Raw genomic sequence first — 18,524 nt, 5'->3', positions numbered from 1 at the left:
ATGTTTCCAGTCTGAACATTTTCCACCACCAAAGGCTTTAAATAGACACAGTTTCCATCTTGACAGTTCATCTGCCCACCAACCCCATTGTTAAATCTCAACAAATCATCCCAGGCTCCAGATCCATTATTACTTTCCACTGCTTGTCTCTTCATAGACAGGCTTCAAAACGTTTCCAAGTCTTTCATCTCTAAGTTATTGACCTGTCCCCTTCTACATTGTTAAATTTCAACAGATCACTGTCCCATCCATTTAAATTTCTTTTTCCATGAGTGTTTTTGCAGACAGGCTCCAAATAAAAATTGCTGCTTAAAAGAAAGCAGCAATTTACCTTCCCAGCACGTCGTCTTTTTTAGCCGTGCACTTCACTGATGAAACATATTGCAGATGACACATTAATGTCTTGGACTTATTCTACTGTCTTGTCAGGTTTGCTCCCTTGGTCTGTATCCCTTACATGTGGCTGTGTGTAGTGTTGATACAAATGTTTGTGATTATTTTTTCTTTACTGTGCAATGAATTACAAAATAACAATTTTTCTCTCCCGTTAAAAAAAACCATGTTGTTTTCGACTTCTCCACCCTCACTGTCTCTCTGCAGGCAGGCAGCCCAAGAGTTCAAAGAGGCAGAAATATACAGGCAGGAAAATCGTTTTGAGATTTTGGTTTCATGTTCAGTTTACACAGTGGTATATAGATGGTTGGTTTGAAGGCTAAAGCCAAGGAACATTCCTTGAATAGCCTGCCAGCTACCACTAATGGAATTTAGTTTAATGGACAGCTGAGTGCAGATAGTACAACCAAAGCTTCAAATACAGACCCACCCGGTTTGGGAAAAACACTCTGGGTTTGCCTACATATACATATACATATACTGTACATAAACATATACATTATCATATGCATAGTTGCCAGTTCAACCTAATATTTTAATGAATATGGGTTTTATTGCAGGGCTGTTGTATTGTATTAGACTGCATTTTAACTAGTGTTACCTAATAAACATAAATGTACATATAAAGTCCATTAGATACTGCAGCTTGGTTTGGATGAATATATCCACTAAACCTCACAACTCCTTTTTCAAACTAATTAGAAAATTAAAGAAAGATCATTTTAAAAATGCTAGTGCACTAAAAAAAAGAAATTAACTTCTACATCTGGCCCGCTGTGGAGCAAAAATACAGGCTCACTTCAGAGTGTTCGGTGCAACTGACGGGCCTTGTTTACTTTTGACGTTTATCTTCCTATTTAGTGTAAAAGTGCAGGGAAGAAATGACTGGAGCAGTGCTGAATACGAGCAGTGTGTGAGAACTGTGGAGGCAGCTAAAAGAGGCCTCCTCTTTGACATCAGCACCAGGTATGACATCATCAACCATGGAGTGATGGAAATGCACACACATGAGGTGTCAACGAATACAGGGGCTATTATCCACTTTCCTTTCCTTCCTTTACTCCCCTTCCACACCTGAAGGGGAGTAAAGGAGGACAGTGTCGTCACCAGGGCCTGATGTGGGTCTATAAGAATTTAGCCTGGTCAGACACTGGGTCTGTCATCACCACACGTCCTCAAGCGGGAATCTCCCCGGCTAACAAGGTTACGCACCCTTGTGATGTCACACAGTAGCTATGAAACCAGCAGAGAAGTATGAGGCTATGAGTGGCAGTGCAGCGATGTGCGTAAATCCAGACTGAGATAGAAGGCCTTGACCTGGAATAACTACACGGGTCACATGACCTGCAATCAGGAGTACTGCAAAGCTATTAGGAACCTACCTCCATCAGTGTATTCTCTTGGGTTGTTGTGGGTGAGCTGTAATCCAGAGACTGATTCCTGGAATCAGTGTAATTGTATACAGTATGTCAATGCCAAGCCCACACACATGAAAACACTTTTACACTAATTGAACACCAATCAATCCGAGCCTTAGCAGTACAAATAGAACTCAGGTTCTCACCTCTTTAATGAGAACTTTGCAAACATGGAGGCAGTGAGAAAAATCAATGAATCATTTAGAATTAGCATGCATTGGTTTCCTCGATTCGTTTTTCCAACATGTGTGAAAGAAGAAGACTTAAGGTCAGGCTGCTTGCACACAAGTATGTTCAACAACACCGATGCCAACAAGCACTAAGCTGAACAGACTCCCCTGACGTTGTATTACCACCACAGCTACAGTACTGATTTTATCCCACAGCTACTCTCCTGGACAAATATCTCGGTCTATACTTAGCCTTGACATATCTGGGCCTACCGCACACAGAGCCGTATGCTTCCTTTGTCAACCCATCCACATATCCAGACCTGCAGAACAGGGAAGCATGCGGCCAGTCAGCCCGCTGATATGCAGCAGAGGAAATCCTGAGACTGAAGGGCTGAGTCACACACTCACACAACCAACAGCATAACAACAACTTTACTCAGAGTGTAGGAAAAAACAACATTCACTTTGTTTTCTTATAATCTAGCCATCAATAGACTCCTTTGTTTCCTTTGTTAGCGGTATACCATTCAGATATACCTCCAATACTCAGTCTGAGTTGATTCTATCTGTTGAAAAACTAGAGCTTGAAAATTACGACAGAATTTCAAATAACATCCCTTCAAACCAATTAAAATCAAATTGCCTGTGATGTAAGATAAAGTGACTCGATAAACAAGCTGACAGAAAACTGCGTTACTCTGCACGTAAGATAAAAATGTCAGCCAAGTTTGAGTGTTGTTTTGCAGAGTGGCCGGAGCACGTTCCTCCATCAAGCTGTTTCCTTTAGATATCACGGAGTTGAGGTTTTAGGCCCCGAGGCTGCTGCGATGACACACACACACACACACACACACACACACACACACACACACACACACACACTTTCCACACTTTCTCTGGACTGTTTTTAGTCAGAACACTCCAAACACAAACACAAACACACACACACACACACACACACACACACACACACACACACCACTTTCACTCACGGCTGTGTTTTTCCTTGCTCAGATGGTCTAATAGGAGTCCCTACTGTACTGAGCCAGCATAGAGAAACAACATATCCATATTAGGAAAAGAGCAGACGTCCATATATGGAAAAGCTTCCTCTGTAGTAACTGCCCTGTCTGCTGGCTTCTCACTCACATTCCTTCTGCTCCAGGTTTCTCTGGGAGTTTTTCATTTCCGATTCGCTGGCTCGAGAGGGAGCAGGGCCGCCTTTCATAAGAGTCTGGCCTGGTGTGTGATCCCCTTTTTCAAAAAAATACACAAACCTCCGTCTAGTCTCTTTCCTGCAATCCTCCACTCTGGGGTTTGATGTAGTAAAATAATCCTGGCCAGGGACAGGGCACACCTGGCCTTTTTAAGTTCGTCACAGACTAAACCTCATGAGGCAGGTGAGAAGCCAGAGAACATGTAGCCTTTGTTCCTGTAATATCTGCCCCTCATGTTTCATGGGGCCGGGCCGCACTTTCGCTAAAGTCGACTCAGGATTTTGAATCATGATTTGTCCTGACTAAGACCCTTGGAGTCAAAGCGGCCAGTCAAATGTGAAATAAAATCCCCAGCTTTTGTTTTCAACAGAATCCTTCTTTTCAGGAAGTGAGAAAAGCAGCCTAATGCTCAAACCAACAAACATCCATTACTGGAAGTGCCATTGACCGAGAACATTAGTCTTTTGTCCCCTAAATACCTGTCCTGCATACCTCGGCAGAGCGGCATATTCAGGTATAACTCAGGTAAAAGACCACCAGGATCATCCCGTCAAAATGACAAACAGAACACACATCCTATTAATCATTCTGAATCTATTAGTGTCACAGGATTTCTGATCCTTTATTTGCATCACTAATAAGAACATTTTGAATAATTTGGTATCAATCAACAATTGTACCGTACATTTAATTGAAGTTATATATATATCCTTTTTATATAATTAATACTTCACCTCCACCACATTTTGGAAGGAAATATTGTACTTATTTTACTATACTACATGTATCAGTTACTTTCCAGATTAAGATTTGACATTCAAATCATGAGCCAATAAAATGCAAAGCATTGTTAAACAAACCAGTGGTGTTATTATTATGCTATACTAAGGAGAAATTTACCCTGTAAACTCAGATAGTGTCATTTAATGATTGTCAGAAGTCCAAAGAGGCACAATGATTTAAAGGAGCAATATTCAACATTCAGAGCAGGCATTAACAATATAATGTTGCAATACAAAAGAATAATAGAGTATTTTTACATTGTGATATTGACACTGTTACTTCAGTAAAAGATCAGAATACTTCTTTCATAATATCGTCCATGTATCTGGTGTACATAAGTCACAAGGGAATAAGATCATGGCAAAATAACCTGCATAAAGGTGCATCATACAAAATGATTGGAGGATGTGTTTGTGAACAAAACGCTCCACTCATGCAAAAGAGATCATAACATGTCCATAATGTGTTTTAAATATTTAGTGCTTTAAAGCTGCAGTTCAGCCACTGATTTCAGTGCACAAAAATGCCGCTGCAGTGTCCCAGATGTAACCGCACAATTACAGAAGACAAAGTTACAAGAAGCTCACAGCAGTTGCCAAGTCTCTGTGCAGGAACGAGCAGCCTGTTAGATAACCAGCTCACGTTAATGACTCAAACGAACTTCCTTTCCCCAACAGCTGGCTGTTAATTTACTAAAGTACAGGCTGTGTGAGCGCCTTTGAAGCCAGAGCTGACACATCCTCATTTCATCCAAACCATTACATGTTGACGCATCTTTATGAATTTCAACCTGGTGTGTTTTTTTTTTTTTTTTTTAAACTGTTCTTCTTTCACTCAAAGCTCATTTTGTCTTCGCTTTTGAACTGCGCTGAAGTTTGTTCTTCTTCTTTTTTGAATTAATATTTATAGGTCCCGGCTGTCTGTTTGTGAAGTCAGTCTTTAGGAATTCCCAGTGTGGGGTCCCAAGCCTCTAACCAGACTTAACCTCCCATTCCAGATGAAAGCTGCTCTGAGAGAGAGAGAGAGAGCGAGAGAGAGAGAGAGAGAGAGAGAGAGAGAGAGAGAGAGAGAGAGAGAGAGAGAGAGAGAGAGAGACGGTGTTGTTTGGCTGAGCAGCAGAGCCTTGCCTTCAGACAGCAGGAATGTGGGATGTCTGGAGTGGGGGTCAGGAAGCGAGGAAAGAATGCCAAGCATGTCCATGTTTGTCCAGGGCTGGCTCTCCATTCAGCCCCCAGTGACGTGCTGCGAGGGCCAGCGAGTATAAAGGGAGCTGGGCTCCGCAGTCAGAACTCAGATCAGCTCCTCTACCGAAGCTAAACTCTAGCTTTCACCAAGACAGAAAGAAAGACTGTGACCGGAGCAGCAGAGAAACTCTACGAGACGAACGAGACAAGAGATCGACTTGATCAGAAACGGTTTCTCAAGCTCAAACTCTGAGACTAAAGGAAGACTTTCTCAACGAGACTTAAGGAAAAGCTAGAATCTATTTCTACAAGGAAGAAAACATGTCTGCCGCAATGAAGAAAATGATTTTGCTGCCTTTCCTGTGCATCATGCTCTCATACATGGTAAGTAAAATTCATTGAAAATGACTTCTTAGTCTAATGCTTTGAGTCTACCTACTCATGTGAGCTCTGGCTTTCTTCATGTGCTGGAACTTTAATACACTTTGTGGAGATGTTTTAACCAAGCATGTGTCTGTGTGCGTTCAGGTCGCTGGTCAGGAGTGCAGCAACCAGTGTTCGTGCCCCTCCACCCCCCCTCAGTGCCCCCCAGGAGTGAGCCTGGTGCTGGACGGCTGCGGCTGCTGCAGGGTGTGTGCCAAACAGATGGGGGAGCTGTGCACTGAGAGAGACCTCTGTGACCCGCACAAAGGCCTCTACTGTGACTTCGGAGCCCCCATCAACAGACGCATAGGAGTGTGCACAGGTGAGCCATTGAAAGTTGTTCTTTTTTCTCTCTCTGTGATGTCCTGCTGTCGATCATTAGCCGTCCTTAAAAGTTTGAACCGTATAGTGACCTTTCCATCCTCGTTTCCCCCCCCCCCCCCCTTGCAGCTCCAGAGGGAGCCACCTGTGTGTTCGGAGGCATGATGTACAAGAGCGGAGAGACTTTCCAGAGCAGCTGCAAATACCAGTGTACCTGTCTGGATGGAGCCGTGGGCTGTGTGCCGCTTTGCGCCATGGACGTCCGGCTGCCCAGCCCCGACTGCCCCATGCCGAGACGCGTCAAGGTGCCAGGGAAGTGCTGCGAGGAGTGGGAGTGTGATTCTCCCAACAGACACAGTTTCCTGGGCTCAGCTCTGGCTGGTGAGTTAGTCTCCTTTTCTTTTAAGCACAGGCGACTGTAGTTTCTTTGTTGGTCTTTACAAAGAGAGGAGGTAATAATCAGGATGGTATTTCTAATCCAGTGTTTGCTCCTGTGTTTGCAGCGTACAGAGAGGAGGAGACCTACGGCCCAGATCCCTCCATGATGAGGGAGAACTGCCTGGTTCAGACTACTGAATGGAGCGCGTGCTCAAAGACTTGCGGCCTCGGGGTCTCCACCAGGGTCACCAATGATAACCGCGAATGCCGCCTGGAGAAACAGACCCGGTTGTGTATGGTGCGACCATGCGAGTCACAGCTGGAGCAGAGCATTAGGGTGAGTTTTTGTTCATCTGCACTGCTTTCATGAGCTCTACAGTTACAGTATTTGCACTGAAACAGCCAAAGAATGCTTCATTTAAGTTGTTTTTCTCTTCATTTTCCTTCTACAGAAAGGGAAAAAGTGCATCCGTACACCCAGACTCTCCAAGCCCATGAAGTTTGAGATCTCTGGCTGCACCACCACCAAGTCCTACAGGCCAAAGTTCTGCGGCGTCTGCCTGGACGGCCGCTGCTGCACACCCCACAGAACCACCACCCTGCCCATGGAGTTCAAATGCCCCGACGGACAGTTCATGAAGAAGCACATGATGTTCATCAAGTCCTGCGCCTGCCACCACAACTGCCCCGGGGAGAACGACATCTTCGAGTCCATGTATTACAAGAAGATGATGGGAGACATGGCGTGAGCCGCTGAAGGACGACCGCAGCTTATGACTTGAAAACAAACAGAACTCCATCTCATTTTGCAGCTCAGTATATATGTTTTTTTTTTTTTATTGTTTTATTTTGTCATTTTTTCTCATTGTAAAAGTAGTCGAGACACTTATCTAGGTGTCTGTGTGTTTCGTATGGCTGGCACACATCAGCCACATAGACTCAGACAGAGGGTTGCATAGCAGCTCCGAGAGATTCCTGCACTATAACTTCTATTTTTGACAAACCTACTGTCAGGTTGCCGCCCATTCCCCTTGAAATCCCTTTTTACAGACCCGTCCGTTTCTACTGTATGCATTTTTTAACCTTATCTAAACCTTGACGTCCTCCCTAATTGAGTGTCCAATAACCCCCCCCCCCCCCCCCCCCCCCCCCCCCCCCCAGGCCCAGACCAGACTTGGAAACTCTAAGCAGCTGTAGATGTAGCACGCAGACCACAGCAGGCCAGTGTTCCCCTGTGCAAACAGGTCTGAATGTGTCCTTGTGTGTGTGTGTGTGTGTGTGTGTGTGTGTGTGTGTGTGTGTGTGTGTGTGTGCGTGTGTGTGTGTGTGTGTGTGTGTTAGCGCAGGCCTGAATGCTGGCCTTGTCTCTGCCTCTAAGCGGTTCACCCTGCTCACAGAGTGGAGGAAAGGTCAGAGTTTCCGCCCAGTATGTGGAGGAGAAAGCAAGCAGCGTGCTGAGTTTAAGGTTAGATATGCGACACAGTGGGCTTTGCCACGGCACTGAGAAAGAAAAAAATAAAGATAGAAATGACATGTTGACTTTTACTGATTCAGGTCAGAGGGACGAAACCAAGTGGTTTTAGGAACAAAGTGTCTATTTTGTACAAAAATAGAAGAAAAGACTGGAAGAATTTTAATTTCATTCCTTTTTTTGTTGTTTGTGTGTAAATTATGTATATATTTGTACAGTTTAAGTTAATTTAAAAAGCCAAATTTGTTCTGTGCTTCAAAATGTATCGATAGTGTATTTTTTACTATTTTATTGAGAAGTGTGACAAAAATGTTACATGTTTCACTTTGTAGCTGGAAATAAAATGTTATATTTTTTTATACAAACAAGTTTCCAGATGTTTCTGTCTTCAACTCTGTTTGTTCCGTGTACTACAAGATCTATGAACTAACATTACAAAGCATACTTACACATGTGACGGATCTGCATAACTAGGACATCAAGTGTTCATGCTTTTGACTTAGTCAGGGAAGGTATTAATTAGTAATTAACACAAATATTCTGAAATCAACCTTGTTTAGTTACTGCATCATGTCTGCAGCTGAAGTGAGTAACATGGGGAGGATGGACTTGTCCTCATCTTAAAGCATAACGATTGTTTTATTCCACTACAGGAGTAACACACATATGTTGGTTTGTTCTCCCACTTTCCACTCAGGTTTATGTAACAATACTGTAATGCCTTCTTCAATAAACACAGACGTTTAAAACATGTATGAGTTCTTCCAGCAAACAACATGAATAATGCACAGAACTTGTGGCTGTTTATTAAATTGCTCCCTATTGATTTGTGAGCTGAGCAGAAAGAGGATATTTTTAAATGTATTAGTTTAAGCTTTGATGCAAAGCATTCCTGCTTGGTTTACTGTAACTATTACATAAGACAAGATGGAAATAAACGAACCTGGGTTCCAAGGAACAAAAACAAAGTCAGTCAGACTAATGCCGCCACCTGGTGACCTTTTTCATTCTGTCATGGAGTCTTTAAATGTAATGTTCAGCTTTGTTTTGTCACCCACACACATACACCTTAAATGAATCTCTCTGATCCACAGCTGTAATATTAATCAAACAGCATAATGGTTTTCTTCAGAAAGTTCTAAATATAACATGTCTGACGAGTAAGATAACAACAGCTGAGTGACTATAGCCCAATAGTAAACTACGAAGTCAATCTAGTCGTCTTCTTCGCCATCTTTGTCAACTTTAAATCGTAATTCGACTCGTTTCATGGCGCGTTAGATCGGTTTATAATGAACGTGTAATACGAAACCACCTTCAAATAGTTGTGATTTTTAGCAGTTAGCTTCCCACGAAGGGGAAAACTCTTCTCTTGTTATTCAGACTTTTTAAGACTCACTGTATTTGCATTCATTGGTGCTGGATGGTACATTCTGTACATAGACCGAGATCTACTGAAGCCTTCAGTTGTGTCTACAGCAGCTCAATATATACAGTATATATATATATATATATATATATATATATATATTTGTATATTTAGTTTCTCCTCTGCTCATTTTTCCTTAAACTTCAAGAGCTTTCAACATTTTGCTTTCCTAACACAAAAGCTGTTGAAGCCGTACTGTACGATTCACCACACATGGCTCTTTCCTCTCGATAGTAGCAACACATTAATAATGTAACGCTCATGCCAAAACTAGGGGTTGAAATGTTGTTTTCTTGAATATACTGTATAAACAGCTTTTGTGTCAGAGTGATGATTCATGTTCTCAGCTTCTTCGCCCACAAACACAACCAAGTGCAGACCGTATCTACAGTGAGAACCAGTGTCTCTATGGGCTGTGTGAGTAAAAAAAATACAGTGTATGAATACGTTAGACAGCATTGAATGAATCATCACTCTGGTAATCTTAACCAGTTTCACTTACATGCATATATTGTAATGAAAGTGATTCAAAACCCATCAATTGTACCAGTCAAACGCTCCATTAACTACACAGGAGTAAATTAGTTATCACGCAGAGTTTATTGCATTAATCGTCTTATGCAAATATTCATTCCATTTTAGAGGCATTAAAATGATCTACCAAAAACAGACATTTCCAGTTAAACTATTCAATTTATTGGTTTTCTTACATAAATGAATTACAGTTCATTAATCTGCTAAAAATGTTCACTTATTGCCTTGGCTAGATTGTATCTATAATAAATAAGCATCTACGTCTTCTTCTACTGCTTCCCCATAAGCAAGCAAGCAGCCAGAGCGTTGTACATGTATACATGCCGCTACTGTAAAACCTCACCTTGTTTGGTGTGTGTGTGTGTGTGTGTGTGTGTGTGTGTGTGTGTGTGTGTGTGTTCCTGGATCTTCCTCAACCGTTCACATAAATCAATATGTTCAAATAATTTGAATAGCAGGCGAGATACATTTGCAGAAAGAGAGAGAGGATTTTCTGAGAAAATGAAAAAACAAAACAAGCCGTCGACCTTCACTGACGTGAAGGTTTTCCTTTACTGTGTGTTCTGAATATCATATATGCATGAGTTTAAATGAACTGAACTTGTGCATTTGTTTATTTTTAGTATGCATGTCTAGCTGCAATGTGCATATCTACTGTATGTTAATGTGACGGACAGGATGTCACAAAGGAAGCTGCAGCAGTGTGCATCCTCTGGAGAAAAAAAACAGCGAAAGATAATATCTCGTCGAAACGCTTTAAGTGTGGACACCAGGCAGCTGGTAAGGCGGAGGAGGCAGAGGAGGCTGCAGTGTCAACTTATTTCTTTTTTTTTTTTTTTCTTTTACCAATCTCTCTCTCTCTCAGCCTCGCCGCATCTCATGGAGTTTCTGGGCAACGTTTTCGAGCTCTGACTCAATGGCTGCCAGGCTTTCAATCTCTGGCTCCTGCAAATATAATGAGAGGAGAAGTGGGGAAAAAATACTGAGAGTGCAAACAATGATATATATATATATATATATATATATATATATATATATATATATATATATATATATATATATAAAGAAGCTAAATATATCTGGACCCATGCATTGATGTTTTCACGGTTACATCATAACAGTTTGTGGCCATTAAGGCTACCACAGTCTCAATAGCTTCCTCTGTGCAAGCTGTCAGGCAGCAGCAGCAGCAGCAGCAGCAGCAGGGACATTTTCTATCTTTATGGGATTCAGGCTGCAGGAAGGATTCTGCTTCATTCTTTTCTTTTTTTTTTTTTTAAAGGTAGAAACACAGAAACCTATTCAGTTTTTGGGCTCGAGCTCTAGTGAACCTGACAGCTCAGCGGTACAACAGGTAAGAGTTAGCCTTGTTATGTAGAAAATAACATACTGCATGATGTCATTATTTAAAGGAATATAGTTTAACAACTCGGGAAATACATTCATTCGCTTTCTTGACAAACTTTACGTGACAAGACTGGTACCACTCTCAGACACAACTGGTATCAATCTTCTCATCGAACTTGCAGGAAGAAAGCGATCTAACTTCTTCTTCTCAGCTCACCTCGGACTTCGGGCTGGCGCTCCCCTCTTCCTCCGACCCCCTGCTCTCCTCTGGTCCCCCCCGAGCGATCATCTGCAGCTCCTTCTCCTCCGGACTCCTCTGCGTGTGTCTTCTCTTCTTCTCTTCCTCTGTGGCCTCTTTCGAGTGATGCGGCGCTTCCTGCTGCGCCTCCTTTTCGACCGCTTTCTTCTTCATCTGCAACGCCTTGCCCCTCTTGCTCCATCGCTTATGGCTCTCCTCGCTCTCTCTCTTCATCTCGCCTTCATCCTCCTCTTCCACCTCTTGTTTAGGGCTGTGGGAGAGATACGCAGATGGCTTGTCTTTCTCCTCCTCATCTTCTTCAACAAACTTCTTCTCTTTTGATTTGATTCTGGATGCATCTCTCTTTTCTCCAGATCCAGCACCTGGGAAATGTGGAAAATAAAGAATGAAGAGCGACACGTTTCTGTTCTTTTACTGAAACACCTACCGAGCCAGAAACTCTCCACCATTAGCAAGATTCCACTTCTTCTAATGAAATAGTTCTTGCCAGCTGGCAGCTTTGCACCCGGCACTGCTAGCTGTGCTTTATGGGAATCAACAGCATGACTGTAGCATTCAGACGACTTGGCAAAGTATCCCTTTGATAGAATAGGTATTTCATCGTTCTTTGCCATTTTTAGCGCAGAGAAAAAGACTTTTCTTTGACTGTTTAAAAAAAAGAAGCTAAATCTTGATTGCGGTCTTGATCCAAGGATAGCTGTAATCATGCACACCAGCTCATTTGAATTCTGGGACATGGAGACATTTAATCATTTCTGTTGGTGTGCTGCCAGTGGGCCAGCCATGCTGTCCCCGCTCCCCTGTCAGGGGGCTGATTTCATCATGTAGATGGAAGCACTTCCATCAATCAGCCGGTCCTGTGGCGGCAGGGGATTTCATCTGCAAAGCATTGCACTCTCCATATCTTTAGTCAACTTTATTACGTATTTGAATTAGCTTGGATGTCATTTATTTCTTGAATAAGAATACATTTGACTTAACTAGGCACTTACAACATCAAGCTGCACGTTTTGCTGTAATGTTATTAGTTTCTTTCTATTTTTGTTCTCCCTTTTTGAAATGAATTTGCGATCAAAAGAAGGCATGCATAAAGAAAGACGATATCTACTTGCCTTTCTTATCCTTGATCATGTTTTCCTCCTCTGATTGAGCTCTCTTCTCTTCATAATCTTCGTCTTCTTCTTCTTCTTCCTCCCTCTTTTCAGCCTTGCCCTCCCTCGACTCATCCACAGACGCAGACGCGTGGCTTCCTGGACTCTCGTCGTGTTCCTCCTTCTCGTTCACCTCTTCAACAACGTCTCCATCTCCCAGGCCGTCATCCTTTTCTTCCTCTCCGTCTCCATTTCCCGTCCTCTTCTTCTGGGACAGGATGGATCGTTCACCTGGGCCTCCTAAAGCTTCCAACATGGATCGATCTGAAAACCAGGAGGGGTAGGAATTTAATTTACTAGAGAGCATTGATTTTCCTGTGATGCTAAAAGAAGGTGCTTACACAAAAGCACAACAGTTTACTGCTGGTGTCATTTTGTGTTGTGTCAGAATTTGTGTGTTTTTGCTTGACGGAGTGGGTCAGAATGTCAGATTTCACTTAACAGTAATAAAATAGTGCATCATGTGACGCTAACATGTGTCTGTCTTTGTAACTTTCTCACCAAAGCCTCATAGGGACATGTCAAGATCCATATTTATCAGCTTTTGTAAGTTTAAAACTCAACAGAAAGGAGGTACTTATATTAGAACTGAATCAATAAGCTGATTATTAAATGAATTTAGATTGTTTGAAGTGTCTTTTTTTAATCACAAATGCCAAATATTTGATGGTTCCAGCCTCTCAAATATAAATGTTTGCTACTTTTCTTTGTTTTGTCTTATTATAAACTAAATATTGTTCAGATAAAAAACTTGGAGACCTCCTCTTGGGCTATACTGAATATTTCATCGATTAACCGAGAAAATAATTGAAAGATTAATCAACAATTGAAACAGCTGTTAGTTACACCTTAACTAATAAAAGCAGGAAAAGCTATCTGACACTGTGGGAATGTGTGGCCTTCATTAGCATACCAAGTAATATATGTTATAATTAGTAAATTATAATGTCATATAATTGTATTGCAAGTGCTGTTAAAGAGATAAACTAAGGTAAATAACAGACACAGATTCAGTTTGTGACAATGATAATATTTTTGAGCAGTGCTTTGTCTAATAGAGCTGAGACAGAATTTATGGAAATCATCGTTGATTAGACACACATAGTGGGCCAGCGTGGGTGAAACTGCACTTATCATTAAATATACATGTTTTCACTGTTACTGAATAAAACACAATGCATTACAGAGCTATACAACATTATTGTTAGTGCATTCTTCATGTTTATCTTTTGGCTTTACACATATTCTGCAATGCCACTTGTATCCCTTAACTATTTTAACATCAGTCTATCTGTCAGAGAACAGAGGATCAGGGTCGGTGGACCTTATTAATCATTACTGAACTTGTTCTTGCTTTGCTACTCGCCCACTCGGTGCTCTACAGGGAGTCTGACATAACTTTGAAAAAGCCTGTGGAGTGGAAGGACCTCGTGTTTGTCCTGATTCTGTCCACAGAAAGCATCAGCAGAGTAACAATCCCCCTTCAGCATACATGTAGCTCCTCTGTCTGTCAGCCCTGCCTTGCTGACAATATTAAATAATGAAAGTGATTCATCATTTTTGACAGCTGGTGCATTTTTTAAAACTGTGATAAGAAATAAACGGCATAACGATGCAGAAAAAAAGTATGAATCTGAGCTTCTGGAGGAACTCACCAGCGACATCCTCGTCATCTGCAGCGTGAGGAGTGTGTCCGGTCGGTCCGGTCGGTCCGGTCGGTCCGGTGGTACCGCCGTCTCTCTGCTGCTGAGCTCTCTCCTGACGACCTGCAATCACAATGAGTCAGTCGAGCTTCCCGTGTGTAAACAAAGCGCGCCCAGCACCCAAACAGACATCAGCCGTGTGGGTGATCCGTGACTTCACCTTCAACGGCGATGTCCTGCAGCACCTTCAGAAAGTTGTGATGGCGAAGGACAGAAACCAGCCTGTCATCTGGGAAACACACATTCAAATGAAGCAAATCAGTGGATGAACGTCTCACTTCAAAGAAAGAAAAGAACAGACAATGGGCAGAAACAGAGGGTAAAACACAGGTGTATGTCTTTCCCCCTTCGCTTTTTCAAAGGACTCAGCAAATTTGCTTCAGCAGTTCGTCAGAGTTAATAGCCCTGAAATTTACTGCTTTCAAAGCAAGAGCACAATTAATCATTTGGCCCACAGAGACTCCCCCAGAGGATTGCAGCAGCACTGGACTTTCTGCTGACCCACAAACGGCACACTGCATACTGTACGCAGCAAGCACACCAGAGACAACTACTGTACTGTGCTCTGATATCAGCCTGCAATCTTTCCTCCTTTCCTTGACTTTGACTCCTCTGTTCTCTCCCTCTCCTCCCTTAACATCCCTCTGGTGGTGTACAGTTCCTCTCTCTCTCGGTAACAAACGCTCGGTGAGTAATGCTCCGATTGATTTTTTTTTTTTTTCTTTCTTTTTACAACAAGGACAGCATGAAGGTAATACACTGGCTGTGTAACTGAATATTCTTTAGCGTGAGCTCGCTGCACACAACAGAGCAGGTTTTTATTTTACTGTGCAGCCATCGCGTCGACCTATTAACCTCACGATGCGAGCGTCATGCGCTCGATAAAAAAGGAGACTGGTTCCTCCAGCGATGCCTGATTTGTTTCAGTCTTGATGATGATGATGATAATAAAATGGTGAAAGCAAAGCTGAACATTTTTCAACAACCTCATTTTTAGATCTGATTAAACGACCATAAAGAAGAAGCCTTCACTAAATCCTTGTAGGTTGCAGAATTTTGGAAATAATTGCATATTTAGTATTGATCAAGTAATCATCACAATAATACATCAGAGCCTTTGATTAGAGCATAGACAGCTAGATGGAGGGCTGTCTGACTGCAAGGTAAAGCAGTGAACATATTCTACATATAGTATTCACTCAAACAAATATTGATTATTTATTTATTTTTTATAGGTGGCTAAAATATGTTTTGCTGACAGCAGTACACTGCTTTGCTCTTGGGGGCGTGCTGACCGCCACCTACTGCAGGCAATACACTGACTGTGGATAAGTGCCTCATGCAACCCCACTTCAAAACATCCAGACTATCCCTTTAAGGGAAATACAGTAAAGACAACATTTTTGGTGTGTGTTCCACTTGAGGTGGTGGAGCTGAGTAATACAGTGTATAAATACACCATCAATGCTTTGATACGAGATACTGGCTAGAGTTTTATTAATGTGATATAGTTTAAAGTTTTCTTTTCTTTCTCACAGTGATACAATTTTACACTCTAGGTGAGACAACATTAAGAAAACCTTCTCAGTTTTCTTTTCTTCCAGCGCTCGACCTTCGTTAGAAGTTAATACGTTTAATTTAAAAGTTAATGGAAAATATTGAGAAAGGTAGCAAACGAAAATAATTTAAAATGTAAGTTACTGAGTAACTTCTTGGTCAACAACCAGGCCTCTTATGATGATAGCTTAAGATCCCACTAAATATTTATTTAATCATTTAATTAAATTTGCTAATATTAACCACATCCATAAATAGAATCCTAAATAACCATATTTACACATAAGATGCTCAGTGACAAAGCAGTGTGTGTTTTGTATGTATTTTCTATTTGCGCTTTGTGTATTTGTGTGTATTTGTATAAATTGGTCCATATACTTGCAATAAATACATTTTTAAAAATAGTTATTCTGTCACATGAAGGCATTAACAGTCATACCCACAATCACGTCAACACAATTCAAATTGATGTATAATAAAAAAATACTCAGAGTGACTCACCTGTCTTCAGTGTGACCAAACACTCCTCACTGACAGGCAAGGGGCGGGGCCTCGATAGCACATCTGCCAGCGCCTCCACAATGCATTTCATCACCTGCAGACATACAAAGAACACAACAATGACTGCATTATCATATTCTCTTGGATTGTGCCTATGACATCCAATAATGTTGTCATAATGTAATAGTTTGAATTGTCCACGTTGATATTCTGTACGCAGGCGATGCCACTGTAGACTAGGATGCTACAACAATCAGAATAAATGAGGGATGCTCTGGTGAGGGCTGTATGGAAATACATCAACACAGCTTGAGAGAATTCAAACTCATCTGCTTCTCTTTGAATGCTGCTCTTGTGCTAACTCGCCCGCTAATTCAAAAGATGCGAAAACTCTCAGATGAGAGATCAAAATCATTTCAACTCCCATTGTGCTTTCAATGTCAAGCCATTCCCACATGCCTGAGGATTTTTCACTCATTTTTTTTTCATCTATTTTCAAAGCGTTACGACAGCCACATCTCTGAGTGTTACTCAGTCCATTTCCACAACTCCTGCGTCGTCCACCTCTCTCTCTCTCTCTCTCTCTCTCTCTCTCTCTCTCTCTCTCTCTCTCTCTCTCTCTCTCTCTCTCTCTCTCTCTCTCTCTCTCTCCCCCCCCCCCCCCCATCACTATGTGAAATGGATCTGGCAATTCCAAATCCTGGAGGTAAAGGCTCCATTGCTCTCAGAATTGATTTGAACAAGGTCACATACTGAGATTGCCCTGCAGTGGAGAAGGTACTCAAGTGATTAGTATTTATAATCGCTGCCTGGCTTTTCACTGTTGCAAGTAGAAGGACTACACACTGTGACGAAGAAGCATTCGGTTTAGTAGCAGGTTACTGTATACTACTGCTACTTTTACAATAATAATCACATTAATACAACTGTAGTGCAAATGGTGATAATAATGACAAAAGCTTTACCTTCACGTCCTCATTCTCCAGCTGACTGGGAGTCACTGGCAATGACAGAACTGCAAGAAAAGCAAGAAAAGACGCATCGTCCTGTCATTATCATTGTGTTCCTATAATCCCCGAAGATGTCATGTTATTCTCACTGTCACCAAAACACCCGGCCGTTTCATCAGGGGACTAAATGTGCCAAAAGGCGCGGGTGAATTCTTCCGCCGCAATTAAAGACGTGCGCGCCGCTGTCCTTGGTGCTGAACCCAGGCAGTCACATCTCTAACGCAGGCTTCTCTCAACAAACTCCGCCGATAACACGGTGTCACTTCAACTTACCGCAGTTAGACAGCACTGTCAACACGAAGAGTCCTCTCCCGATCATGTTCGGCAGCGAGGCGCAATAAAGCTCTCCAGCAATAGAAAGATAGCGAAGCTTATATCAGAAGGTGTGATTTTCACCCTTTTTTTTTTTTTGGAGACAGTCGGTGGATTTACGGACGCATCCTGAACTAAACTTAGTCGCCTTTCGGTATTTCTGGAGAGCTAAATGTCTTGCAGCAGCAGCAGCAGCGGCAGCATCGGTGAACCCGGCAGCCTCCGTCCTCTCCGGTCTCTCCACCGACACCGAGAGCCGCAACAGCGCCCGCTTTTATGGGAAGATGTGGAAAGGAAGTGACATCATCCTGGGGCAAATTGTTACTCTTGTACCTGATTACACCTCGATGGTTGTCAGGGCGTGTGTCGGTTTAGAGTGCTCTATAGAAGTATTCATGTGCACCGCTATAGAGTAGATCCAGGGATTGGGTGACATAACTGACATAGAAGATACTAAAAATAAATTTGTATAAGTGGAAAATTCCTTTAATCCGATCAAACAAGTGTGTGATTATGAATACAGATGCACAGATTTCACGTCTCTGTCTCCATTGTGTTGTGTTCCCGTCCAGGACAAAGCTCCACCATCAACGCTGTATTTGCTGATCATGTCTCTTTCTTGACTGAATGTGTTGCTGGGTGACGGCTTATTAATAATGATTGCTGTCACGGCTCTATTGTGTTATACTCTGATCAGGTGGCTTGAATGGATTCTATTTTTCACAAGACAAAGCAGCATTTACCCTTTCTTATGAAAGACTAGATGGAATCAGAATAATTATATAGCTAATAACTATAAATATGAGTTGATAAATACTTAATAAATGTATCCGATACGTGATGTAGCGCACTCCCAGATGTTTGGTCACTGACACCGTTATGGGGAGATTCCTTCTGGACAATCTATGGTTGGACCATTGAAGATGTGCAGATTAAAATTGCAGATGCTGTTATATAATA

General features: G+C 42.0%; 2 protein-coding genes across 2 annotated transcripts; one reads left to right on the top strand and one right to left on the bottom strand.

Moving 5' to 3' along the window:
* The first annotated feature begins 5,266 nt into the window (after positions 1-5,266).
* Positions 5,267-8,510, top strand: ccn2a (cellular communication network factor 2a). Its single transcript, XM_068708921.1, has 5 exons — positions 5,267-5,552; positions 5,697-5,913; positions 6,042-6,293; positions 6,416-6,627; positions 6,743-8,510. The coding sequence occupies exons 1-5, from the start codon at positions 5,490-5,492 to the stop codon at positions 7,037-7,039; spliced, it is 1,041 nt and encodes a 346-aa protein (XP_068565022.1). The 5' UTR covers positions 5,267-5,489; the 3' UTR covers positions 7,040-8,510.
* Positions 8,511-9,767: 1,257 nt separating this feature from the next.
* LOC137871208 (chromogranin-A-like) lies at positions 9,768-17,827 on the bottom strand. Its single transcript, XM_068708920.1, has 8 exons — positions 17,526-17,827; positions 17,208-17,257; positions 16,243-16,336; positions 14,345-14,413; positions 14,137-14,247; positions 12,443-12,745; positions 11,289-11,692; positions 9,768-10,669 (listed from the first exon to the last, which is right to left on the bottom strand). Exons 1-8 carry the CDS (start codon positions 17,569-17,571, stop codon positions 10,586-10,588), a joined length of 1,161 nt encoding a protein of 386 aa, XP_068565021.1. The 5' UTR covers positions 17,572-17,827; the 3' UTR covers positions 9,768-10,585.
* Positions 17,828-18,524: the final 697 nt, after the last annotated feature.

This window comes from Cebidichthys violaceus, unplaced genomic scaffold, assembly GCF_023349555.1.
Source record: "Cebidichthys violaceus isolate CVI_PGR_0920_01 unplaced genomic scaffold, fCebVio1.0.p SCAF_14, whole genome shotgun sequence".
NCBI classification, from domain to species: Eukaryota; Metazoa; Chordata; class Actinopteri; order Perciformes; family Stichaeidae; genus Cebidichthys; species Cebidichthys violaceus.
The sequence above is the reverse complement of the archived record's forward strand: the minus strand, read 5'-3'. Positions and strand labels throughout refer to the sequence as shown.

Bases quoted from the DNA above. Each gene is read 5' to 3' on its own strand.
- ccn2a (XM_068708921.1), top strand. From the start codon at position 5,490: ATGTCTGCCGCAATGAAGAAAATGATTTTGCTGCCTTTCCTGTGCATC. The intron at 5,914-6,041 runs GTGAGCCATTGA...CCCCCCTTGCAG, and splicing joins ACGCATAGGAGTGTGCACAG to CTCCAGAGGGAGCCACCTGT. The intron at 6,628-6,742 runs GTGAGTTTTTGT...TTCCTTCTACAG, and splicing joins AGCTGGAGCAGAGCATTAGG to AAAGGGAAAAAGTGCATCCG.
- LOC137871208 (XM_068708920.1), bottom strand. From the start codon at position 17,571: ATGATCGGGAGAGGACTCTTCGTGTTGACAGTGCTGTCTAACTGCG. The intron at 16,337-17,207 runs GTAAAGCTTTTG...GTATGTCTGCAG, and splicing joins TGGAGAATGAGGACGTGAAG to GTGATGAAATGCATTGTGGA. The intron at 10,670-11,288 runs GTGAGCTGAGAA...TTATATTTGCAG, and splicing joins GCGCCAGCCCGAAGTCCGAG to GAGCCAGAGATTGAAAGCCT.